General features: G+C 50.0%; 1 protein-coding gene across 2 annotated transcripts in view; it reads right to left on the bottom strand.

The window, feature by feature from the left end:
* Positions 1 to 27,041, bottom strand: part of Pik3c2b (phosphatidylinositol-4-phosphate 3-kinase catalytic subunit type 2 beta) — a 72,615-nt gene that overhangs the window by 9,400 nt on the left and 36,174 nt on the right. For both annotated transcript variants that reach the window (XM_048357146.1, XM_048357147.1), the window contains exons 13-23: positions 23,339 to 23,506; positions 22,684 to 22,795; positions 21,506 to 21,648; positions 20,145 to 20,333; positions 18,656 to 18,749; positions 18,191 to 18,285; positions 17,582 to 17,762; positions 16,151 to 16,258; positions 15,612 to 15,704; positions 6,259 to 6,388; positions 5,375 to 5,511 (exon numbers count right to left, since the gene is read on the bottom strand). In XM_048357146.1, coding sequence (XP_048213103.1) covers positions 5,375 to 5,511; positions 6,259 to 6,388; positions 15,612 to 15,704; positions 16,151 to 16,258; positions 17,582 to 17,762; positions 18,191 to 18,285; positions 18,656 to 18,749; positions 20,145 to 20,333; positions 21,506 to 21,648; positions 22,684 to 22,795; positions 23,339 to 23,506 — 1,450 coding nt within the window. The remainder of the gene's footprint in view (positions 1 to 5,374; positions 5,512 to 6,258; positions 6,389 to 15,611; positions 15,705 to 16,150; positions 16,259 to 17,581; positions 17,763 to 18,190; positions 18,286 to 18,655; positions 18,750 to 20,144; positions 20,334 to 21,505; positions 21,649 to 22,683; positions 22,796 to 23,338; positions 23,507 to 27,041) is intronic.

Genomic DNA, 27,041 nt, shown 5'->3' with positions numbered 1-27,041 from the left:
GTTCACACCTGTAATCCTAGCTATTCAGGAGGCTGATATTTGAGAATCATGGTTCAAAGCCAGCCCAGGCAGGAAAGTCCTTGAAAACCTTATCTTTTGTTAACCACCAGAAAACCAGAAGTGGAGCTATGGCTCGAAGTGATAGAGTACAGCCTTGAGCAAAAGAGCTCAGGGACAGCGCCCAGGCTCTGAGTATAGGAAAGGAAGGAAAGCCGGGAAATAAGTGGCTCAGACAGATAAGGGAGACCCTGATGCTGACAACTTTCCCAGCACTTCCGTGGTGACTCTAATTCAAGTGGGGCCTGAGTCGCGGACTTAAGGGAGAACTTCCTGACTCTACCCAGAATGTCTCCATCCTTCTTCCTGACCCAAATAAAACTCCACTCCCAGAGCTCGCAGCGACTGACGGCTCAACCCGTGTCTAATGAGAGTCACCGTTCCTGGGAGAAGAGCTGAGGCAGGCTCACACCTGCAGCAGCGTTTTACACTTGAGAAGTCGCCATCTCTACTTGGTAAAACGTGTGAAGAGAAGATATTTTTTGAGCTCAAAGGAGGAGAGGGGAAGCGGGGCACAGTGGCTCACAGGTAGTTCCAACTTCAGAGGCACAAGCAAAAGGATCATGAAATTGAGGCCAGGGATCTGCAGAGTGAGATCAAGGTCAGCCTGGGCTATATACTGAAACCTGCAGGGGCAAGGAGGAGGGGGAGACAGTGATAGGAGTTGGGGTGGTGACGCTGACAGGAGCTGGGGGGATGACAGTGATGAGGAGGAGTTGGGGGAATCACAGTGATACGAGTCGGGTCTACTGTTTTTCTTCTTCTTCCTTTGGGGGAATTTTGAACTCAAGACCTTGCGGGGCAAAGCATTTTATCTCTTGAGCCACACTCCCAATCCAGGTCCACTTCATGTTACTTGATCAACATCTGTCTCTTATAAAAAAAAAAAACAAAAAAACATATGGAGTCGGCAGATGGGCCCCTTTCTGCTACAAAAGTCTCTTTTGAGGTTTGAAAATTTCCCCCCAAACTTAAGATGTTCAGCAGAGGGAACCTTCCACGTTAGAATATTCAGAGTTGGGGGCTGGGGATATGGCCTAGTGGCAAGAGTGCTTGCCTCGTATACATGAGGCCCTGGGTTCGATTCCTCAGCACCTTGAGCAAAAAAGAAGCCAGGGACAGTGCTCAGGCCCTGAGTTCACGGCCTAGGACTGGCCAAAAAAAAAAGAGTTGGGGATGAGAGTCAACTAGCCAAGGCGTGGAATTGGAAGGAGAGAAAGCTTGCCAGATCACCACCCGTAACCCCCTCCCCCGTCGCCCTCTGCAACTTTCCACCCATTGCTCAGGAGTCTTGGAGTCCCACTGCTTTCTACATCAGCCCAACTCACACTGCTCTTCCTCCCTGGAGCCCCCCCCCCCAGCCCCAGATGCCATCATTCGTTCAGGCTTAGGGATCTGATCTCCCAAGTTCCCTGACTATTCCACAAGGCTTCTTCCAAAGCCAGTGACCAGATACCTAACCCACCACTACTTGTCCAATTGTAACCAATCACTTCCCTGGAAATCAAGAACGGAATGTTTGGGCTGGGAATGTGGCTTAGTGGTAGAGTGCTGGCCCAGCATGAATGAAGCCGGGCGTTCGATTCCTCAGTACCACATACACAGAAAAAGCCAGAAGTGGTGCTGTGGCTCAAGAGGTAGGGTGCTAGCCTTGAGCAAAAAGAAGCCAGGGACAGTGCTCAGGCCCTGAGTTCAAGGCTCAGGCCTAACAAAACAACAACAACAAAAAAGAAATCTATCAATGGAAGAATCCACTTGATAAAGAGAATAACTCATACCTTCACTGCCACTCTTTCCTGTTTGTTTTGTTTTGTTTTTGACAGCACTAGAGTTTGAACTCACTTGCAGGGCAGGTGCTCTACCACTGAGCTCTTACTTCCACCCTTGTTTTGTTTTTTTTGTTTTGGCCGCTCAGTCCTGGGGCTTGGCCTCAGGGCCTGAGCACTGTCCCTGGCTTCTTTTTGCTCAAGGCTAGCACTCTGCCACTTGAGCCACAGCGCCACCTCTGGCCGTTTTCTATATATGTGGTGCTGAAGAACAGAACCCAGGGCTTCATGTATTGCAAGGCAGGCCCTCTTGCCATTAGGCCATATTCCCAGCCCCTTACTTCCACTCTTGACCTCATCTCCATCAATCTTGCCCATTACAGGTATTCTTTGTTCCTTAAATGAGTGTTGTGCTGGCTCACAAAACAGCTGTGGGCCTGTGGGGAATGACATTTTTAGCGCCACCAGAGTTAGGCAGGTGTTAGCGCCTGAATGGCAAGAAGTTACACGCAGCTGGGTGCTGGTGGCTCACACCTCTAACACTAGCTATTTAGGAGGCTGAGGATCAGGGTTTGGAAGCCAGCTAAGGCAGGAAAGTCTATGAGACTCTTATCTCCAATTAACCACCAGAAAACCAGAAGTGGAGCTGTGGCTCAGGGTGATAGAACGCTAGCCTTGAGCAAAAGTGCTCAGGGACAGCGCCCAGGTCCTAAGTTCAAGCCCTGACTGACAAAAAAAAAAAAGTTACACTTTGTAAGGGCCACTCCCCTGATTGGTAAGGGTCTCACTCACAGGATAGGGGTGCTCTCCTTGCCCAGTAGGTGGCCAAGAGAGAAGTATCTCTAGTTTGTTTCTTCTAGAAGTCACCATATGAAACTGCTACTTACTAGGCAATGATGGTTCACATCTGTAATCCTACCTACCTTGGATCTGAGAATTGAGGATCACAGTTCAAAGTCAGTCTGAGCAGGAAAGTCCATGAGACTCTTAATTCCAATTAACCAGCCAGGCTGGGAATATGGCCTAGTGGCAAGAGTGCTTGCCTCATATACGTGAAGCCCTAGGTTCGATTCCCCAGCACCACATATATAGAAAATGGCCAGAAGTGGCGCTGTGGCTCAAGTGGTAGAGTGCTAGTCTTGAGCAAAAAGAAGCCAGGGACAGTGCTCAGGCCCTGAGTCCAAGCCCCAGGACTGGCAAAAAAAACCAAAACCAATTAACCAGCCAAAGGCCAGAAATGGCTCAAGTGGTAAAATGCCAGCCTTGAGAACAAAGCTAATGGAGCACCTAAGCCCTGAGTTCAAGCCCTAGTGCAGCACACACATATACAAAAAGGAAGAAAAGGAATTTCTAGTACTTTTCTAGTAGGAAGATGCCAAGGGCAAGACGCCAGCTTTATGTGTGTATATGCATGTTATATGTACTTCCGCCATACTTGTTGTAAGTCCTCAGTACATGGACAGGAGTACTTGGAAATCCAGCACCCAGCACAGTACCTCTTTTAGACAGGTGTTCAATACCTGAAAGACACGCGCGGTTGATACAAAAACCACATGTGGCTGGGGCTGGAGGCAGGAGGAAAGAATCAGATTACTCCAAGAGTAGAGGCAGTGGCGGTGAGGGATGGCTCTGCAGGCAAAGGGGGATTAAGGGCATGCAGGTTGTCCCTTCACTGGGGAGGCCACCACGCCATGGGAAAGGAGGGCTGAATTTCAAAAGGCTTTGTGGGCCCTGCTATACTTGTTACCCACCGGGAGGTCCAACGCAGAGCAAAGCAGAGACAAACAGGCTGTACTTGAAAAGCCTGTGAAATCAAGCAGAGGATGGTGACAGGACAGGCATTCCGGCGGGTCAGGGGACAGTAGCTGAAGAGAAGCAATGGTACAGAATGGGCCTGTGGATCCGTGGGAGAGGGCTTGCCTGGCATTCATGATGCCCTGGATTTGAGCCCCAGCACTAACATTAACAACGACAACAGCAAACGCCCTAAGCCCAAAAGCAGTAGCACGATAATAAGGCAATTAAACATGGCAAGAACAAGACAGAGTGCAGATAACTGGGAAGGAGGGTCGACTTGGGGCTTGGTCCCGCAAAAGCCAGGCAGAAGGAACCACCAGGAAGCCTTACTACTCAGGCCACACGTCCAGTTCAGCTCTGTGCTGGTGACCTGGAGTGGACATGTGGACTTTGCTGCCTGGGCTGGTTTCAAGCTATGCTCCGCTCCTCAGCCTGCTGAGGAGCTAGGATTACAGGTGCGAGCCGCTGCCGCATGGCCCAACGGGAATTTGAGGTTCGGGGGGGGACATAGTAGTCCAAAGCCAGCGGGCCCCCAAGACTGGGGCTGAGGGAGGGAGAGGGCAAGAGGAAGGGCTCTGGAAGTCCTTCCTGCAGAAGTAACAAGAGGGGATGGATGAGCTGGCACAAGAAGAATGAAAAGAGCCCAGCAGGCCAGGGACTAAACCCTGGGGAATGCAAACACTCAGGGCCATTTAGATCATCTAATTACACACACATTCACTGAACAACATTCTGGTTATAATTTGGCTGCCTGTGTGTGCATGTGTCCTCCCCCAGGAAATGAAATGCATTAGCCAGTACAAACTAGTATTTGGATCTTCTTGAAGTGTCATTTATGTAAATTAGCATTCTGGCACTCTTATTGTGTCTTGTCCCCTCCCTATCTCATTAATCCAGAAGCGAGGGTCATGAAGCTAGGAAAAGGCGCCAAGACTTACCACCCAGGAGAGCTCCCCTCGTAATCGAATCTCCTTTCTCTCATCAGACCTCTTTCACCTCCCTCTCGTGCATAACCTCTCCTCTGGCCTTGAGTGACAGTTGTGCCCAGCCAGGCACAAGTGCGAGCATGAATTCACATTCATGAAACGAAAGCACTGGATTAGAAAGATCTCCATCTAGCCAGGTTTGGGGTGGCACATGCCTATAAATCCTAGCTACTCAGGAGGCTCAGATCTGAGGACTGAGGTTCAAAGCCAACTCCAGCAGACATATCTGAGAGATTCTTATCTCCAGTGAATCACCAAAAAGCTGCAAGTGGAAGTGTGGCTCAAGTGGCAGAGCGCCAGCCTTAAGCAGAAAAGCCAAGTGAAAGCAGGAAGTCCTGAGTTCAAGCCCAAGTCCCAGTAGATACCTATATAATAAAACATCTCTGTAGCTGGATCAAAGGATCTCTGAACAGAGCCTGCCAATCATCTTGGTCCTATAAGGCACCACAGGATTCCTCTGAGCATTCTGGAAGAGCCACCAACCAGAAGCTGCAAAGAGGAAGTTCTGAGGAGCCAGGCCCCTCCTCCAAGACTTCCCTCCAGGACGTAGGAAACGGAGAGTTTTCAAGCCTGATACACCGCCTTACAACAGCCATTTGACCCCGATGGAGATACACAGTCCCCCGAGAGAGAGAAAGAGGTATCCTTCACCCCAGCAAAGCTAAGTGGCCTGGAGGTAACAGAGCCATGCTTCAGCATCAAGCTCGATCTGGGCCGCTCCGGGGCCTCTCCCGGGTCCACTAATCCTGCGGAACCCACCAACCCTACCTTCTCGTACTCGTCCTCGCCGGGGTTGTGTTTCTGTAGCCAGTCGGCCAGGGGCCGGTCCTTGAAGGAGCCGGTCACTCCGTGCTCCACCTGGATCTTGCGCAGGGTCTCAGCGTTGGGGATCATCTCCACCATCCCTGTGAGAGACGGGGTGAGGGTCACACTCCGGAGAGAAGGGGGCTGTGGGGAGAAGGGGCACCGCTGCCTGGCGTGCTAAGCTCTGGGGCCTCGTGGGCCACGTCTGTGAGACTGGAGGGAAAGTCTGCTGCTCGCCCCCACATCTCACAACTCTACAAGGACTCCCGGTTCACCCCAGCTCGTGGCCACTGTTTCCTTTTGGGTTTGGGCTCTGAATAGAGGAATCTGCAAATATGTACAAGAACGGGGAGGATAAAAAAGAACTTCTGCATTTACTTGTAACTGTCACCCAGCTTCAAAAGGGATTTGTATTTGGTGATCAGGTTCTATCTTTTCATAACCACCCTCCCCAGTTCCCACTTCCTGCCACCCCACTGGAGCACCGGGAAGCCCGTCCCAGTTGTGTCATTTCATTCATAAAGACATCAGAGGTACATCATCACCAGGCCGCCGCGGTCACATCCCAACACCTAACCATCACTCTTGGATCAAACCTAGTCTACGTTCAGATTTCCTCCCGTCGTCGCTAGCACGCCTTCACAGTCCAGTCTGATCCAGTCTGTTACACGTCAGCTTGTTGTGTCACTGTCTTCCTCTCCTGTCTCTGACCCAAGCCACTCCAGAAGGTCAACTGGAATGGGAACTTCCGTTGTCCTTCTCCCTCCTCACCCCCCAGCTCATGTGGTGGCGTGGTCAGAAGGGCAGTCAGCGAAGGGGGTGCCCCCGCCCCCACGCTCCACACTGACCTCTCCCCCGGCCCGTGGAGAAGCAGCGGAAAATGACCATGCGCATATCCAGCCCCTCCTGCACCCAGATCTTGTTCATGATTCGAATCATCTGCAGAGTGAGCATGTCCTGGCGAAGGTCATCGCCGCACTGGATGGAGGAAGAGAGGGAGCACAAGTCATCTCCACGGCCTCCCCAGCTCCCGGCCACCCAGACCACAGGGGCAGCCCTGCACCTCTGTGCACACCACGTCAAAGAGCCAGAGACACATCAACCCACTCGCGGTTCACCCCTGCGGTGTCGCTGCTGGCTCTTCCTGACTTTTTACAGTAGTACTGGAGGTTTGAACTCAGGGCTTGGCACTTGCTAGGCAGGTGCTCTTCTGTTGCTTGAGCCACACCAACAGCCCTTGCTATTCTGATGATGATGATTATTGCCAGTCCTGGGGATTGAACTCGGGGGCTGGGCACTGTCCTTGAGCTCAAGGTGAGTGCTCTCATTCGAACCACAGCTCTGGCTTTTTCAGTGCTTAATTGGAGATGATAAGAGCCTCATGGATTTTTCTGCCCAGGCTGGCTTTGAACTATGATGCTCAGCTCTCAGCCTCTTGAGTGGCTAGGATTACAAGGAGTAAGCCACTGGCACCCAGCCCATAAACACATATTCTAGTGCTGAGTCACACCTCCACCCCCACGTGTGTATGTTGTTTCCCCATCTGATTGTTTTTTTGGCCGGTCCTGGGGCTTGCACTCAGGGCCTGAGCACTGTCCCTGGCTTCTTTTTGCTCAAGGCTAGCACTCTGCCACTTGAGCCACAGCGCCCCTTCTGTCCTTTTCTATATATGTGGTGCTGAGGAATCGAACCCAGGGCTTCATGTATACGAGGCAAGCACCCTTGTCACTAGGCCATATTCCCAGCCCCTGATTGTTCTTGAGACCACTATTTACTTCTCAGAACCATGGAGGCATCAGTTTGAAGCAAACATAGGGTTTCTGCACCTGATACATTAATTTCCTTCTCAACTTCCATCGTGGTCTGTCACAGCTTCTGCTAGAACACTACCAGGAACAAGCAGTTTACTGTTGGAGAATTAAAGTCTCCAACCAGTGGAAAAATTTAGCCCCGGCACGGTTACTCCGATGCCTCATTAGCACACTAATAGGCCCTTGGGAACTCATTCCCAGTAAGGAATTTCTGGTGTTTGTGGGCCAAAGGAAGCCACCAGTTGTTGTGAGAATCTCCTTTTTCCCCCTACTTAGCAAGTCTCCCTGAGGAGACTTGCTTGACCAGCTGCCTTTAATGTTAGATTCTCACTATAAACAGAAAAGTCTCCTCACTGTTATTTTCACAAGTACTTGGAGAAGTCAAGATTGAGATAGTAGCTAGTATTATAGTTCTACCTAGGTTGTATACAGTTCCTTGCTTTGACATCAACAATCTTTGTAGTCACTACCTCCTGTAATTAGAAAGGCATTTGTATCAAGTTCCTGCCCTCACAGTAGGAAATTTCCTCCACTTCTGTATTTGAGACAAATGTCATGCTGTATTGATCTTTTACCCTGTAATTGTAAAATTGGTTTCTAACCCTATATAAACCCTGGCCCTCTTGGAATAAAGTATGCATTGGTTCACTCGCCTTGCATCCCCCGTGTCCTGATTTCGACTGCAGTTACCCAGGTTCAACATCTGGCGTCCGGACCCAGGGACCTGACAATTGATCCACAGGAGATTGCGGAACTGCCGAGCTCTCGAGTGAGGTGAGAGATATTTTTAATTCACAGGAGACAAGGGATCTGTGTGTAATTCACAGGAGACAAGGGATCTGTGTGGTGAGCTCCTATTCTTAAAAAATTACGGGGTTATGGGACAAGCTAAACCAACTCCATTTTCTAATTTTATCCACCATGTATTGAAACGGGACGGAGCTATGGTCTCGTGTTCACAAAGAGATGAGTGTGTACAGGTAGTGGAGTATAATCTATGGTTCCCAGAGGGAGATACTTTAGATTTAAAAGTCTGGGAACGAGTAGAGAATAATATAAAAAATGAATATCGGTGTGGAGACAAGGTTCCAGTTACATTTTGGTCTGTTTGGGCATTAATACATACAGCCGTGAGCATGATGTCTCCTGATGCTATCATAACATCAGCTGCTGAGCCAGAGGCTGATGTGGAAAAAGCTATGAAGGCTTATAATTTGTCCGGGGAGGTAAAAACTCAAATTGGGCAGGAGCTAAAAGACATGGCAACACCTGAACTATCTCCTGTCAGTTTTGTTAAAGAAAAATTAACATCAAATAAGCCTTCAGCCTCTACCTATGCTCCTTCAGAGAATGATGCTAATTTAGGCAGCTCAGCAGTGCAGTCAAAGTGCTACAGATGCTCTTTCGATCTGCCAGGGGCAGTCAGGAAGGTAAAAGTAAAGAACAAATAATTGCGGCCGCGGAGCCCACTTTTACTTTAATTAATCTAAGTCCTATGGTTCTGCTTCTCTCTCTTGCTATCAAACTTTTCCTGTCATTGAACCCCCTCCAACCAGAGGTGTGGCACAGCCCCGTCATTATCAAGATATTGACCAGATTCACTCAATTTAGGACAGCTGTAATACAGGGCCGTCTCATGGCTCCCTTTCCGTGAAGGAGGCTTCCCCATCATCTTTTCTTTACAACCAGGCACTAGCAGGGGAGCTGACACTCCCTGTTTTAGTCCATCAGCCTGGAATTGGGGAAGGACTAGTGATTTTTCTTTTACTTCTCAAGAGAATTTTTACTGCAATTGCACTTTTAATTTGCACCTGCGCTACATGTTTCATGTGTCTTTGTCCTTGTTTGATTAGTTGTGTTTCGTGTGGAGTGCTAAATTGGGAAAAAAGTCCTCTGGTGGGCGGCCTCGGCAGGTTGATTGCCAAGGGATGGAAATCTCCACTGGGGAGGATCCCCCTGAGAATTTTCAGGGCCCTATGGACTTTCCATCACTCTGGCTGGCAGCTTGTGGACGCTGGACATGCCATCCAAGGCGTAAAAGCCTCTGTTTCTATGTTCTGTTTTGTCTTGACTAGTTTTGTCTTTGAGATTGGTACCAGTTTTAAACATAAACTTTTGTTTCCCTTATTTCTGTTGTCCATTTACATGTCTATGGGCAAAACATTTACTAGGTACTGTGTCTCCTTCTGCAAGAAGGCAGAAATAGTGCAGGCTGCTAAGAGCTGAGTTCAAACAGCCGGCTAGGCTAATCTTAGCCTGAGAGTAAATACTAAGAGTCAAGTGCTAGGTGGACTCAGTAATACTCCAGGGGACCCCAACCCAGTTATCTTCAGCTAAAAATTAAATAGTATGCTAAGATACTTTGCTAAAACTAATAGGCCCTAGTGAATAAGACTAAACAATGTTAAAATCATTCATTAAAGGTTTTGGTTTAAGTTTTGGTCATTACAAGAGTAAGATTGGAAAATATACCTTTTGCCACTAAAAAATGTACGGCTGATAGTTGTTTGGACTGCTTTTAAGTTCTGTTTACATTAATACCTACATATGTGAATGTATGTATGTGTGTGTGCGCGCGCACAAATGTATGTGGGTGTGAATGTGTTCAAGATTAAAAATGTATGATGTAAAAATAGGTTAGTTTAACTTTAAACTTCAAAAGATCATCGAATTTGGGCATTACCAAAAGCTTTAAAGGATTATTTATTTTAAAAGGAACTATAGTTAAAAATTCTTTAATTCATGGTTAAAAATAAATAAATAAATAAATAAGAACTTAGCATGGGCCCTTGAACCTATCCTCAGTAGTGAGGGGTAAACTGACAAAAGTGCAGTTTAGCCGATCCACGTGATGGGACAGCCGTAGGTGGCGTCCATTCATAGTGGGAGAGGGCAAGCTGGCCCCAAGGCAGTTCATCAAGCTCTAAGGAGTAGGATGGAGATAGGCCCATTCTATAGGACAGGCCAATGGAGGCCTTTCTTTTATTTCTTTTGTTTTTAGGTATAAACATTGGAAACCTCAGGGTAAAATGTATGATTTGACTGATACTTCTAAAACTGCCCCTTAGGATGGATTAAAATTGGAATATCTTAAAGGAGATTTAAAAGTTTATTTACCTGATATAACTCGATTTCTGTACAGGTTTGCAATTTGGATGTATTAAAAAGGCAAATATGCTAACTCTGAAATCTCATGGTTATAATTCTGGGGCACACTGCTAAGTGTACTATTGTTACAATTGTTTTGGGTATCACTTTAATGAATCAGGTACTAAATTTTTTAAGTGTAAACTGTAATGTAACAGTAAGATTAACTAAATCTTAAGTCACATATAATCAGGTAAATATTTTAAAGTATGTAAACTAATGGGGGATAGAAGTACACAACTTTCATTAACTCTCTGTATATAGGAAAATGGCTCTTTTAAAGCAGACAACCAGGAGGCAATGTGCCCCCTGGGCTTCAGTTTTTCTATGCAAATACAGGCTGAGGTAAAGGTGTGAAAGCCTCTACTTTAAAAGGTTTTAGAATGCCTTTCTAGATAAGAAATTTGGAAGTGAAAAACAAGCAGCATGAAGCAATGGGTGATACCTAGGCTCCAGATTTCTTTTAATACAACCAGGCTTGGTAAAAGACTTGAGATCAAAAATGTATTCTGAGATATGAAATTTAAAATGTTTGTTTTAGGTTGGATATAGGTAAACGATGGCTATCAAGATGATTGTTTAATTACTACTCCAGTTTGTTTTACAGGTTTTCAATAAAATGATTTATTATTTGCTGCACCTAATAAAAATATTGTATCAAAATTGTTACAAATTTTGCCTTTAGACTTTCAACAGTATAATTTAATAATTGCCCCTGATAAAATTCATTTAAACAGAAGAACCATTTAAGTATCTGGGACATTTAGTTAGAAGACAAGTAATTACCCCCCAATTAATAAAAATTCGTACTGAAGAGTTTAAAACTCTTAATAATTTTCAAAAGTTACTAGGGACAGCAATTGGCTTTGCCCTTCCTTAGGATTTCCCAGAATTCCTAACCTATTTTCCATTCTTCAAGGAGATTCGGATTTATGTAGCCCTCAAAAATTAATTGACACGTCAGGAACTGCTCCTAATAAAATTTGGCAAATGGATGTAACACACATCCCTGAATTTGGCCGCTTACAATATGTGCATGTATCCATTGATACACATTCTTCTTTTATTTGGGCAACACCTCTACCAGGGGAAAAAGGGACTCATGTCATTCAACATTTACTAGAAACATTCGCAGTCATGGGGATTCCTTCTCAAATAAAAACTGACAATGCACCAGCTTATTCCAGTAAACAAGTACGAAAATTTTTAGAATTTCATAACATTTTTCATGTTACAGGAATTGAATACAATCCTCAAGGTCAAGGTATAGTAGAAAGAGCTCATTATACATTAAAAACACAAATTAAAAAACTAAAGAGGGGGAGTATGGATAGTACTGAGGGATATGCAACTTCTATGAAAAGTATTTATAAAACAGCCCGAGCTGTCATTGCAGAAGCATTATTTGTCCTTAACTTTTTAAATTTGCCTCAAGGAGATGTTTTAGCAAGAGCTGAGCGACACTTCCTAGCTCCGCCTATGCAAAACAAACCGCAGCCGGTTTGGATTAGATTGGGAGTTGGGCTAGATTGGGTCCCCCGGGAGTTGTTAACCCAGGGGCGAGGGTATGCTTATGTTTCTACAGAAGACAGCCCATCTTTCTAGCACCTGCTCCAGTGGATCCAGCAACAAACACCCCTCTGTCCATCAAGGGGGTGAGACATTCTCATTCAAGTGATAAGGCCATTCAAATGGACAGGTGTGCACTGGTAACCTGTAGGGGCTACATCAGAGGTAATGTATTGGGCCTATATTTTCTAACCCTCCTTTATTACGTCCATATTTATGGACAAAAGCCCCTGTCTCTGTTTTTACATCTATTCCTAATTTACTCTCTCCCCCTATGGGTCTGGCATTCCAGTCTTTCCTATGGAAGAGGAAAGATCATTTAACTTCTCTTATTCTCAGTTCTCTAAAGCTATCTGTCAAGGCCGTTCCCCATGTTACCCTTATAGATATCAATATTGGATTCAGCATGGAGGTTCATATAACTCCAGTAGAACTCGGCTGATTAGACTGTCTTCCTGGTCTGTGGGATCTCATACCTATAAATTAGAGAATTATCCTAGCCCTGCTGGCCTGCCTAAATGTGACAATTTTACTTATCTGAACCTGAACTTTACTGAAAGACATTGGGAAAGTTGTCGAGGAATTTTTCCAACTATTTGGAATACATCCCAGCATACTTGGTATGATTGGGGACCTTCTGGTGTGTGGTTGAAAAACTGCACTGAATATAACTCATCTTGTGACCCTACTTTATGAACATGTCCAATGCCATGTCTGCTAAACAGCTTTTAGGGTGGTTTGGAGCAGGCTTTAGTGACCCCCGGCCTGCTCTCGTCCACGTAAGCAAGCTATTTCCTCCACAACGTCATCTCTGGAAATTAGCAGCCACTCTGGCTCCTGTATTGCTGGCCAATGGAACTTACTCAGGATCTAAAAGATCCTCGGCCTCCTACAACTTCACAGTTGTAAAGACCTATAATATCTCTGCTTGTGTTCATTTTCCACAAGTACTGATGGTCAGCCCCATAAACATAACTAAGAATGCCATTACCTGCATAAATTGTAAATTGTATACTTGCTTGAATAACAATGTCACCTTTAATTTTAGTCAAGATAGGATCATGATTTTAACCCAGCGCAACTCCCTATGGGTTCCTGTTCGTATGCATCGTCCCTGGGCTGGAGGACCTGTACAAGGATTAGTAATGCAGTTTTTTAAGTGGCTTCTGAAGAGGAGTCGTCGTGCCATTGGACAGATTATTGCAGGACTCGTTGGACTGATTGCCATTGCTACAACTGCAGCAGTATCTGGAGCCGCATTGCGACAATCCGTACAAACTCATGACTTTATGGTGCAGTGGCACCAGGACTCCCACAATCTGTGGCAACATCAGCTGGAAATGAATGCCCACCTTCAAGATGAGATAGAAGCTGTTAAAGGAGGAGTGTTTTGGCTTGGACAGCAATATTTGGCTTTACAGCAACGATTGTTTTTGACTTGTGATTGGAATTCTAGTCATGTCTGTGTAACACCTTATAAATATAATGCCTCTGAATGTGAATGGAATGATATACAAATGCTTATAGATGGAGCCCTACTAAATGGTACGTTAAGTGAACAAAGCTTGTACAGGGAGGTTTTTGAAGCTTTTCAAAAGGAATTGTCAGATGCCTCTTCTATTGATGATATAGCCCAAGGACTAGCTCAGACCTTAGAAGGACTAGACCCTAGGGGGTGGTGGCAAAGTATTACCCATAGTGTTGGAAGTGCTTCTATTGCCTTAATACTTATGATATGTGTCTTTTTCTTAGGATATTGTTCTATCATAGCTATAACAAAGCGTTACACTAGGAATAATTCCTCTGATGTTTTACTAACTGCCCTTAAACTTTCTAGAGAAGCGGCTGTGGAAAATTAATAAAATTAATAAAAAAGGGGGAATTGTTGGAGAATTAAAGTCTCCAACCAGTGGAAAAATTTAGCCCCGGCACGGTTACTCCGATGCCTCATTAGCACACTAATAGGCCCTTGGGAACTCATTCCCAGTAAGGAATTTCTGGTGTTTGTGGGCCAAAGGAAGCCACCAGTTGTTGTGAGAATCTCCTTTTTCCCCCTACTTAGCAAGTCTCCCTGAGGAGACTTGCTTGACCAGCTGCCTTTAATGTTAGATTCTCACTATAAACAGAAAAGTCTCCTCACTGTTATTTTCACAAGTACTTGGAGAAGTCAAGATTGAGATAGTAGCTAGTATTATAGTTCTACCTAGGTTGTATACAGTTCCTTGCTTTGACATCAACAATCTTTGTAGTCACTACCTCCTGTAATTAGAAAGGCATTTGTATCAAGTTCCTGCCCTCACAGTAGGAAATTTCCTCCACTTCTGTATTTGAGACAAATGTCATGCTGTATTGATCTTTTACCCTGTAATTGTAAAATTGGTTTCTAACCCTATATAAACCCTGGCCCTCTTGGAATAAAGTATGCATTGGTTCACTCGCCTTGCATCCCCCGTGTCCTGATTTCGACTGCAGTTACCCAGGTTCAACAGTTTACCACCTTACCCATTGCACTGCTGGGTCACTTCTGCCTCCCAGAAAGTCCTATCACAGGGCTAACACTGTCCTTAGCCCTCTCTTCTCATGCAGAATTCCTTTAAACCTTCTTGTACTCCCTACTCTTTACTCTATTAAAGAGGGCAGCAGACTGGGGCACTGGTGGCTCATACCTGTAATCCCAGCTCATACCTATAATCCTAGCTACTCAGGCTGAGATCTGAAGGATCAAGTTTGAAGCCAGCCTGGACAGAATAGTCTGTGAGACTCAATCTCACAGACAACCAGACAAATGCTGCGGCTCAAGTGATCGAGCACCATGAGAGAGAAAACCCAAGCAAGAGCATAAGGCCTGAGTTCAAGTGCTAGTCCCAGTTCTCACACACACACACACACACACATACACACACACACACACGGCAGCAGCATGCTGGGCACAGTGGCTCAAGCCTGTAGTCCCGACTATATGGGAGACAGAAATCAAGGAGGATCATGGTTTGAAAGGTCAGCCTGGGAAAAAAGAAGTTTCTAAGACTCCATTTCCACCAATGGCTGGGCGTGGTGGTGGGATCCTGTTAGCTCAGCTACAGGGGAAACACAGATAGGAAGATCACAGGCCAGGCTTGCTTGGGTATAAAGAAAGACCCTGTCTTGAAAAATAACCAACGCAGGGGCTGGGGATATGGCGTAGTGGCAAGAGTGCTTGCCTCATATACATGAAGCCCTGGGTTCAATTCCCCAGCACCACATATACAGAAAATGGCCAGAAGTGGCGCTGTGGCTCAAGTGGCAGAGTGCTAGCCTTGAGCAAAAAGAAGCCAGGGACAGTGCTCAGGCCCTGAGTCCAAGGCCCCAGGACTGGCCAAAAAAAAAAAAGAAAAAGAAAATAACCAACGCAAACAGGGTGGTGTGACTCACATAGTCGAGCACCTGCCTAGCAAGTATGAGACTGAGCCTGAACCCCAGGAAGGCCACAACCAAGAGAAGCGGTAGATTTAGGTGTAGGCAAGAGCGGTGACAGTGATCCAATGTGTATTTGGCATATTCAAGGCCCTGAGTTGGATCCCACAAAATAGGCCGCGGAGAAGAGCGGGAAGACAAGCCTCCTACGGCCCCCCGTGCCGGCGTCCTTCCGCCTGCTCTCTCCGCCTTCACCCCAGCAGACCCGGAGGTGCTCGTACCTTGAAGATGACTCGGACGTGCTCACCCAGGGGATCCACGTTGTGGAAGGCGAGCTTGAGGGGGACCGCATTGGAGTTGAAGTAGGAACAGTCCTGCAGAGCGGACAGGGCCGTGGACAAGGTCAGGCTGCCCATGGCCAGGAAGGAAACCACCTCTCCATGCAGGACCACGATGCCACCCCCCCTCCGGCTGCCCATCCATCCGAGCCCTGCTCACTGTCAGTTCCTGCTTTCTCGGGAGCCCAAATGCTTCCTCCCTGCCTTCCTTCCCTCTGTCCTGCACACGCTCACTACTCTCATGACTTCTAAGTTGCATCTTCGGTCATTGTACTCCTCCGTAAAACAGAGTTCAGAACAGGACCAACCTCGATGGCTGCCATCAGCGTCACCTGACTTCCGCCCCGGTGTCCTCTCGACACCCCCGCCCAGTCCTGCAGAGTCTTCACCTGTGAGGGCAGCCTTCCTTCCGGCTCTCCCTCGGCGAGCAGGGCCGTGAGGCCTTCCCCCCTCCACGAGCCCCGCACCCAACAGCCACTCACCCTGGGCACGATGCCCTTCACCAGGAGACTGGGGCTGAGCGGCAGGCGGCAGGAGCCGTTGAGGGCAAAGAACTGCTTCACCTCCTCCAGGCCAGTGCGGAGGATGCCCTGCCAGGGAGAGAGGGACGGAGAGGGCATGAGGGGCTCCCAGGTGCCGCCACAGCCAAGCCTGACACACGCCAGGGCACCCTTAGGAAGGAGAACCTCTGCCCGAGTCCCAGGCTGGCTCAGTGCAGGAGCAGCAAGCTCGAATACCTCCGGGGGGGGGGGGGGGAGGGAGAGGGGGAGATTCAGAACAGCAGGAAGCCGGCACAGAACACCTCATGGGGAAGTCCTGCTCAGGCTTTGCCAAGAAAAGCTAATGAGCTGGGTACTGTGGCGTATGCCTATAATCCTAGCTACTCAGGGGACTGAGATCTGAGGATCAAGGTCCGAAGCCAGGCTGTGAGACTCTTAGCTCCAATGAACCACCACAACTGGTCACCAAAAGAGCCAGAAGTGGAACTGTAGCTCAAGTGGTAGAGCATCACCTTGATCAAAAAAAGCTAATGAGGGGCTGGGGATATAGCCTAGTGGCAAGAGTGCCTGCCTCGGATACACGAGGCCCTAGGTTCGATTCCCCAGCACCACATATACAGAAAACGGCCAGAAGCAGCGCTGTGGCTCAAGTGGCAGAGTGCTAGCCTTGAGCGGGAAGAAGCCAGGGACAGTGCTCAGGCCCTGAGTCCAAGGCCCAGGACTGGCCAAAAAAAAAAAAAAAAAAAAAGCTAATGAACAGTGCTTGGGCCCTGAGTTCAAGCTCCAGTTTAGGCACACACACACAAAAATAAAGAATAAAGGGAGAAAGAAAGCAAAATGTGTGTGTGTGTATGTATATACACATACATATGTATGCACATATATATTAGATATGTAGTTGTATAGTACATATATACATATATATATATTTATTATATGGTCTTTTGAAACAGGTTTCAGCCCAGGCTGAAACGCCCAATCTTCCTGTCTTACTTTTCCAAGTGCTGGGATTACAGGTGTGTACTACCATATCCAGCTAGGATCTAGACTCTAATATAAAAATCTCCCAACCAGGAATACTGCTGTCCTAACACAGTGTCTTTGTGCAAATAGATAAAGGTGCCCCTAAAACCCTTTTCAACCCTGAGCCTGGCTCACTGTCAAATAAACAAAACGTGACCGGATTTCAGCCCTCACTTGACCCTTCTGCCTGAGGCCTCTGGTGCAATGGACAACTTACTCCGCCGTGCTTAGTCCCGAAGACAAACAGCTACATAGAGATGCTCAGTATCTTGCAAAACCAAACACAGCCTACCAATCACGTGCCACCCTACTGTTCAAGAGATCTGAGACGTAAACTGCTGATTGCATTCATCCCTGGGCAAGAGCTAGAAGCGGCCTTGCCCCATTCACCTGCCGTGCAGAAGGGGTGGCCTCCCGGACCTGCTGGGCCAGTTTAGCCAGAGAATTGACGAGCCAGCACTGGCGGTTAAACTCCTCCCTCAGCCCTTTGCCACAGCAACACAGCAGGGCTGCCAGCAGGTACTGGTAGCGGATGCTGAACTGGGAGTCCTTGAGGCCGTCCTTCAACAACCTGCAAGGCATGAGGAGAAGGGAGTCAGGCCACTCGGGGGCCACAGAGGGTGAGAGAAGAAGGGGCTGCCTCGTGGCCCATCTCACCAGAAAACCCACTCCACCTGGGAGGAAGGTGTGCTCAGAAGGCAATGCTCACGGTGTCCACCCTGTCCTGAGCTTAGAGCTTACAGCCCCTCCACAGTTCACGGACAAGGTGGACAGACAGACAGAGATGAGGCCCACTCAGTGAGCTACGGGGGCTGAACTGAGACCCTGGAGAAAGATGCTAGCCAGGCCAAGGTCACGTGGTAGGTAGATCAGCAACATCCTGCACAGAGTCCAGACACTCAGGCTCCACCCCCACCCCACCCCCGCGTGCCTGAGGGAGAAAGACTCCTAGAAAAGGGGACACTCCGCTGCCTCCCACCTGCTGCACATGGGTTTTACCAGAAGAAGTAGTGGGTCACTCTCAGGTCGGAGACAGCTCGCTTCAGGAGGAAGCGAACCAGGGGGCTGTCCAGGTAGCACTCATATTTTAGTGCCTGTTCAGGAGGAAGCAAACATGAAACTCTATTAATGGCCTGAAATCTATACCCAGCACTATCTGCTGAGCCCCCAGGCTCTTGAGTCAAGTGTGGATTAACTTGGGAATGGAGAATGGGAAGATCAGAACTGAGGGGAATGGGCTGGGGGCCGGTGGCTCACGCCTGTAATCCTAGCTACTCAGGAGGCTGAGAGCTGAGGATGGAGAATCCAAGCCAGCCTGGACAGTAAAGTCCAAGGAATCACCAAAGTCTCCAATTAATCACCAAAATGCTGGCCTTGAGTGAAAAGGATAGTACACACACACACACACACACACACACACACACACACACACACACACACACGGAAGAAGGTCCAGCCACTCACCTGCACCAGCTGGGGCAGATAGTCGAGCAGCTCGGCATCGGAGAGGGAGCCAATCCACTGCACAGCCATCCGCCGCACCTCCTGGTCTGGGAAGCTGCAAGACAGAGCCCAGGACCCCTGACAACCCAGCTGTGTGCTCTGAGCACAGCTGTGAGCCAAGTTCCTTCACACCGGAGCTTCAGAGCACGGAGGGGAAGACAGCATACAAGCCAGGGCTGGGAATATGGCCTAGTGGCAGAGAGCTCGCCTCGTATACACGAAGCCCTGGGTTTGATTCCCCAGCACCACATATACAGAAAAAAGCTGGAAGTGGCGCTGTGGCTCAAGTGGCAGAGTGCTAGCCTTGAGCAAAAAGAAGCCAGGGACAGTGCTCAGGCCCTGAGTCCAAGCCCAGGACTGGCAACAAAAACAAAACAAAACAAACAGCATACAAGCCAGTGGAAAAAGCAGTAATGTCTCTGGACTGAAACTCTGGGCAAGGATCTTCCTCCAGAAACAAGTCTACTTTGGCTAAAACTAGCCAGGCAAATAACAGAAAACCACTGGAATCGAATATAAGCTAATGTATCTGACAGGATTAGTGTCAGGGAGTCTAGCAAAAGTGTTGCCTCAAAAGTCCTGAAGTCAGGTGCCAGCGGCTCACACCTGTAACCCTAGCTACTCAGGAGGCTGAGACCTGAGGATTGTAGTTCAAAGCCAGCTTGGGCAGGAAAATCCCTGATACTTTTATCTGCAGTCAACCACTGAAGGGCTGGAAGTATGGCTGTGGTTCAAGTGGTAGAGTGCTAGCCTTGAGCAAAAGAAAAATCTAAGGGACAGTGGCCCGATCCCGAGTTCATGCCTCAGTACCAGCACATACACGCGCGCGAGTGTGTGCACACACATGCACACGCAGAAACAGGGGTGTGTGAATCTGACCAAAGTACATCCTATGCACGTGCAGAAATATCAACAACGAAACCCCTTTTTACAATTAATCCATACTAATAAAGGAAAAATTAGCCAGGTGCCAGTGGCTCACGCCTGTAATCCTAAATACTCAGGAAGCCGAGAGCTGAGGATCATGGTTCAAAGCCCCTGTGAGACTCTGATCTCTCATTACCCATTCAAAAACAGGAAGTGGCGCTGTGGCTCGAGTGACAGAGGCTCGGGGACAGGGCCCAGGCCCCGAGCGCAAGCCCCCACAACTGACAAAAAAGGTCAAGAAGGAGAAACTTGTATTGCTTGAGAGGAGAGCCATGCAACTATCAGGCAAATGGGAATGGTAGAGCCTAGGTGGCGGGGATATGGGTGCTCGCTGGGCCGTTTCCAATTCTGTTCTATGTTTGGAAAACATCCGTCACATTGCAGGGAAGCGAGAGGAAGACAGAGCAAAGAGAGAAATGAACACGCGCTGAATACCCACGCCCGCTCCCCCATCCCTCTCCCCGCCGCCCCCCCCCCAGGGCTGCCAGGTCGGCGGTGGGGAGGGGTGGATGCTGCAACTCACGTGGCATGCAGGAGTCCCAGGGCATCCTGGTGGTTCATGTGTGCCCACTGCTTCAGGAGGGCATAGATGTCGGGCAGGCAAGCCCACTCCCAGCTGGGGGCGCTGGCGAGCACCAGAGGGAGCGAGCTCACCTCAGAGTGGCAGTAATACCGCTTCTCCCACAGGCGCTTCTTGTCGGCATCCGTGAGCCTGGCGGGGGTGGGGGGGCGGGGGGGAAGAGGGACGCGGACAGTCAGGCAGAGGGCGGAGCACACGCACTCCACACAACAGTGCACACTGCCATTCGAGGGCCCCTCAAGTTCCCCGGCACGTTCCCATCACCTACGGGCCTGGTGACGGCCCAGGTCAACAACGGAGTCAGAATGTCTGCGGAAGGGAGGCATCAGGTTACCTTTCAGAGACCACCGGGGGAGGGGAAAAGCAAAGCTCGAGGAGCAATGTCTAAATAGCACCTTTGATCCTGACTCAGGGACATCTCAGTCCCAGGCGGAACCCACGCAGGGGCCAAGGGCACCAGAGATGCCACCACCAGGGCTGGTCCTGAGGGCGCTACTCCCAAGTACAGCCACCAGAGGGCGGCACCTATCAGGCTTCGACAGCCTCCTGGGGCCCGACAGCGGCCAGCTGCGGGCTTTATAGGGGCTGGGGCTAATTGGAACTTGCCTGAGATCAGGTGTCTAATGGGCAAATGAAGCCCAGGCTAATGAAGTAATGGGCTGGGGCAGAAGGATAGGGGCAGGAGAGGGCTGCAGTCATTCAACTACTCTGGCTCCCTGAGTGGACATGGATGAGTTACCTCCCTTGGTCCCCGCGTGCACGGGGACCAAGGAGCAGAGGGATGGATGGGGGGGGGGGGGGGTGGACCAGGCAGGGGAGGAGCCCCAACCCTACCAGCTCCTCCAGCTCTTTCTTCAATGCTGGTGATCACAGCAGTCCCAGGGATGAGATCAGCCTGGACTCATTTACCCTTGAGAGCTGCCAGCTTGCAGTGACACCTGATCCTTTTTGGAAAGTGACAAGGCCAGAAAAATGCAAAGGCTTCTTGCTGGTGTAGATGGGACAGGAGGTGGGGGAAGGGAGGTGAGGACTGTAGCCAGCTGTCCCAACAGACGGCAAATAATGGACAGTAGATCTAGGGTGGGGATGAAGCTTTGCTCCTCTGATAAGCTGGGTATTCTCAGATCTCATTTCCTGAGTCCTTTCTTTCTACTTTTCGTGGAGAAAGGTTTTTTTTTTTTGGGGGGGGGGGGGTGGTGCCTGCCATCATACCCTGCCTACGTCTGCACTCCAGGGCAGGACCGGGAGGTGAGACAAAGTCAGAATAAACACCACAGGCTTCGTGGGAGAACCCTGTGCCTCACCAATATAGGGACTCCTTCTGCATGATGTCTTTAAGCTTGCGTTGATCTTCTTCCTGGAGGCTGCCAAACTCATAGCGGGGGCTGAACTTGTCTCCGGAAGGGCTGGTGAATTTGATGTCAAAGGCTGAGGTGGGGAAGTCGATCTTGGGAGGGGATCAGAGAAAGGAGGGAGGGAGGGGAGCCAGGAGGCCACGTGAATGAAAGTGGGCCACTTCCCTGGGTCCCAGCTTTGTGACCCCCAAAGTCCCCATCCGCTGTAACGTGCAGCAACAATTAAAAGGAAACAGAGGGCTGGGAATGTGGCCTCGTGGTAGAGTGCTTGCCTAGCATGGGTGAAGCCCTGGGTTCGATTCCTCAGCACATGTTTCCGGCCCCAGAAGTCAAATCTGGGGAGCCCTCAGTTGGGTCTGGAAGCATGGCAGCTACTGGGCGCCTGGACCTCACACTGGGTGCGGGCACTACCCACGCCGCGGCCTGTGACGCGATGTTGTTTGCTTAGTACCACTGATGTTCTTTGTCTTAAAGTAGAAGTCAGAGCTGAGTGAAACATTTCACCCAAGGAGTTCTCCGTTCTTTCATCTAACAAGTGTTTACTGAAAACTACAAGGTGCCGGGTAATATTTAAACCCTAGGGATAGAGTAATGAATAGGATGCAAAACTACACGCCTTTGTAGAGTATGCATTCTGGACCGCTATGTCTCATTCTCTATAACCTTTGACATTCCCCCATGCCATCCCCAAACATCTGACCACGAGAAAGGGGAGCTGAGGGCTAGTAACTAGACGTAGGACCGGATCAGTCCTCCCTGCCCTCCAAAGGCACCCTGGCCCACCCTGCTGGAACCCCATGTGACTGATTAGAAAGGGTCTTCCCCTGGGTCCCACCAGGGGCAGCTCAGATCTGATTGGATTTACGGGAGTTGAAAACCAGGGGCATCGCGTGGCTAAGCTCTGGGCAAGGAAGGGCTCAGACCCCACCTTCAGCCCCATAGCAAAGTTAACCTCTAGGAGATGGGAGATGGGCACCCCAAAGCTCACCCTTCCCCCGCCCCCCCCCCGCTCTGGGTCACCCCACGTTCATCACTCACTCGGGCCATAGCACCATTCCACGCCCACACTTAGTACTGCCCCAGCCCACAGCTTCGGGGGAAACACTTGGAGCGGGCTGGGGTCTCACCTGCAGGATGACACTATCTGGCTGGTGGAAATTAGGAGCACTCCAACGGGCCCTGGGGTTTTCCTGTGTTGCTGGCCACAAGCCTAGGAGCTTCCGGCCACACGTCAGGACTCTGAGGCAGGAGAGTGACATGAGCCACCAGATCAGATCCACTGGCTAAGTCCCCCCCTCCCCCACTCAACCCTTGAAGCCACCATCCAGTTCCCTTCTTTCCCAGTGAACCATGGCCTCCACCTTCTTTTAAATTCTAGAAAGTGCTTCCCACAGCAGGAAGCCTCTCTGAGCTAACCATTCCCTGGACAGGACAGGACAGGACAACCTGGGGGGAAAGGGGGTGGGTGCCCTCGGGGAGCAGAGGCTGGCAGAGATGACATTTCAAGTCCTTCCGGTAACAAGACCCAGTGACATGTTGCCAGGCGCTGCCTTCTCGGGTCCTGACACCTATCAGTCGTCACCGGTCTTGCCCGCTCGCTCTTGGTGACATCCGGATCACCGGGTTCTGCGTGTTGGCCTTTCTGCCATGGCTGGAGCCTCTAGACTTCACCAAGGAGCCCGTGGGGTTAACCACCCTGACCAGCAACCAGGCGCCTCTCTCCAGGTCCCTCCCCTCCCCTCCTTCCCGAAGCCAGGGAGGGCGTCTCTGGGGCTCACGTACTGCCTGAAGTTGAAGAGTGGGGTAGTGACCCAGCCCAGGGCTTCGGGCACCCGCCGCTGCTTGTTGGCCTCGGAGGAGCTCCCGGGGGGAGGGATGGGCAGAGCGTAGAGAGTGGCGCACAGCAGCGTCTCCCGGGGCAGCCGGTTCACCTGCACGGGGAAGCAGATCCTGGGGAGAATGGTGGGGGGGGGGGGCAGGAAGTCAGATGGAAGTAGAGAATTCTACCTCCCTCCCTTCCTCCCTCCCTCTCAGGGGGTCAGAGGTGTTCCCCTGGGGAGGCCTTGCTGCACAACTAGGACAGGACCCTAAGCAAGACCCCTCCTGGGGCGGGGGGGGGGGGCTGGGGGAAGACTTCCTAGGAGTGCCACGTCCTTGAGGGGGACGAACATCACCCGATTCCCAGGCTATCCCTGGGGTCCTAAGCAGAAGTCACTTCACCAGAGGGCCATGGCTGCTCCTCTTGAGAGACGGGCCCCTTTGGTCTTCCTCTTCTGTCCTTCCTTCATTGCTCCCTGCCAGGACCACCGCCCCCCCCCCCCCAGGAAGAGGGCCCTTTTGGTCTTCCTCTTCTGTCCTTCCTTCATTGCTCCCTGCCAGGACCACCGCCCCCCCCCCCCCCCCAGGAAGAGGCCCCGGCATTCTCTGCCTTCAGCTCATTTAGCTTTCCCTCCCCCATCGCCTTCCCCCAGGCCCAGGGGGACAGACAGGCAGGCTCGTCCTCAGCCCCACACCAGCGCAAAGCCGAAGGGGTAGAGAGAAGCAGCTTCCCAAGGCCCCAAGTGGTAAGCAGGCCACCTGGATGGCAAGCAAGGGCTCCCCACATCCAGCTGTTCAGCTCCCCACATCCATCCAGCTGTTGTCCGGAGCTGGGGGCCAGCCCCACACCCAGCCCCTCCTTCCCAGTTCAGGTTGGGAAGCAGGGGGGGCTGGGGGAGCTGCAGGGAGGAAGGACCCATTTTACCTTTCTGGGAAGCTGTCCCAGGGTCCAAGTCCAACATGACCACACCCTTCAGGCCAGCCCAGGGCCCAGAAGCTTCTATGTCCAGAGGGCACAAAGGCATAGAAGCAAGGTGGCCACCCCCAAGGTCAGCAGTGTTTGATAAAGCAGCCCCCTCATTCCTGGGGTGGGGTGGGGCGGGGGGGAATCTTCCCCTAAGTGTGGCGCTCGCTTGTGCCTGCCACGGACTGGCACAGCCCTGCTGCGCCCCAGCTGCCTCCAGCCTGGGGGGGGGGGGACCCACAGCTATAATTAGGGCCCCTCCAGCAGCCGATGCCAGGCTGGGCTTGGCTGGCGGTGACAGAGCTCAACGCTGGGCCTATTTTGAGAGTGAACTGATCCCCGTACGGCTGCAGTGGGGGAGTCAGCTGACCCCACAGCCCCGGGAGAGGAAGCTGGTTCCGAGCCCCTGCTTTTCGCCCCAAGAGAAGCATCCTGCATCACGGCTGAAGGAAAAGAGGAACTTTCTAGCCGAAAGCGGAACACTTGAGAAGCAAACAGGGTCCGGGGCCCCTCAGACTTGCAGTAGACCTGAGCTCCTAACACTTTCCTCCTGATGCCTCACACCTGTGACCTTAGCTATTGAGAAGGCTCAGGTCCCGAGGATCATGGTTCAAACACAGCCTGGGCAGCAAAGTCGGTATGACACTTATCTTCAATTAACTAGCCAAAAAGCCACAAGTGGAGGGAGATGTGACTCACATGGTGGAGTGCCTGCCTTGTAAAAGCTAAACCAGAGTATCCTGGTACCCACGCAACAATAAAACACCTTCTCCCTGAACCTTGGACCGGGTGGGTCAGCAGAATGACTGTTGGCTGTAGATTTCACATTCCTCCTAGCCTGAGAAACTTCACTCCTCCCAGCAGCCCGTTTTCTCAACATTAAATGTGCTAGGTTTCAGTATGCATTGGCCACTCACAACTTTGGGCAAGTAAGTTCACACCTCTGCCCTCAGGGGCCTTGTGTGGAAACAGCTGGGCTTGTGTGGTGTGTGAACACACTGTCTGTGTAATTGGCTATGTGACATTGTGGTTACTGCACTGAAACTGAGCTACAACGGACTATTTTCATAAGCAAATATCCTCCTGTACCAGACATCTGGAAACAAACCGGAAGTGAAAGGGCCAGCCAGCTGAGACAATGGCAGGGAAAGAGAGAGCATTTATCAAGTCCAGTTTCTTAACTGCCCCTCCAACCATTCATCTCCATTCAAACTGAATGACTGGCTTCCCCAGGGGGCGTTTACAGTAGGAAAGAGAGGACAGCCGCACCCAAATGCCTGAGCCCAAACCTCAACAGTATGGTGCTTTCACCTGCATGCTCTAGCCTAAGAAGGGCCAAGAGTGATCTCTCTCTCTCTCTCTCTCTCTCTCTCTCTCTCTCTCTCTCTCTCTCTCTCTCTCTCTCTCCCCAGTCCTGGGGCTTGAACTCAGGGCCTGGCACTGTCCCAGAGATGTTTTTGCTCATGGCGAGCACTCTACCACTTGAGCCATAGCACCACTCCGGGCCTTTCCTGTTTATGTGGTACTGAGGAATTGAACCCAGGGCTTCATGCATGCTAGGCAAGCATTCTACCACTAAGCCACCTTCCCAGCCCCCAAGAGGTCTCTCTTGGGGCACCAAGCAGGCAGTGTTGAGACCATGCTCTTCACATGGCTCTGCCCTCTAGGATTCAAGATGGAGATTTCAGACTGGGAATGGTTAGGCTGGGCTCATTTTATTTCTCTGACTATGCATGGTAAAAGGATGTAAAAGCAGGGCGCTCTGTGGCTCATGCCTGTAATCCTAGCTACTCAGAAGGCAGAGATCTGGGAATCACAGTTCCAAGTCAGCCAGGGCAGGAGAGTCTATAAGATTCTTGGTTTTTTTGTTTGTTTGTTTGTTTTTTTAGCCAGTCATGGGGCTTGAACTCAGGGCCTGAGCACCGTCCCTGGCTTCTTCCCGATCAAGGCTAGCACTCGGCGACTTGAGCCACAGCGCCACTTCTGGCTTTTTCTATATATGTGGTGCTGAGGAATCGAACCCAGGGCTTCATGTATACGAGACAAGGACTTTACCACTAGGCCATATTCCCAGCCCCTACAGTTCTTATTATTATTTTTATTTATTTTTTATTTTTTTTGCCAGTCCTGGGCCTTGGACTCAGGGCCTGAGCACCATCCCTGGCTTCTTCCCGCTCAAGGCTAGCAACTCTGCCACGTGAGCCACAGCGCCACTTCTGGCCGTTTTCCATATATGTGGTGCTGGGGAATCCAACTGAGAGCTTCATGTGTAGGAGGCAAGCACTCTTGCCACTAGGCCATATTCCAGCCCCGAGTCTACAAGATTCTTATCTCCAATTAACTATTCCCAAACAGGAAGTGGGGCTATGGCTCAAAGTAGCAGAGTGCTAGCCTTGAGCAAAAAATAATCAATCAATCAATCTATCTATCTATCTCAGGGAGGAAGTGGCACTGTGGCTCAAGTGGAGAGCTCTAGCCTTGAGCAAAAGGAACTCAGGGACAGCGCCTAGGCCCAGAGTTCAAGTCCCCAGACCAGAAGGGAAGAAAAAAAAAAAGGAAAAAAGCTAGCTCAGGGACAGCACCCAGGTCCTGAGTTTTAAAGAAGGATATAAAGTCAGTTTCTTAGGAGTCTTCCTGGTCCAGACTCCTTTCCCTGGAGAGTAGCAATAATTGAGGGCAGAGAATCCCAAGGAGACAGTGAAA

Source organism: Perognathus longimembris, chromosome 11 (assembly GCF_023159225.1).
Source record: "Perognathus longimembris pacificus isolate PPM17 chromosome 11, ASM2315922v1, whole genome shotgun sequence".
Taxonomy (NCBI): domain Eukaryota; kingdom Metazoa; phylum Chordata; class Mammalia; order Rodentia; family Heteromyidae; genus Perognathus; species Perognathus longimembris.
This window is presented reverse-complemented; position numbering and strand designations above follow the sequence as displayed.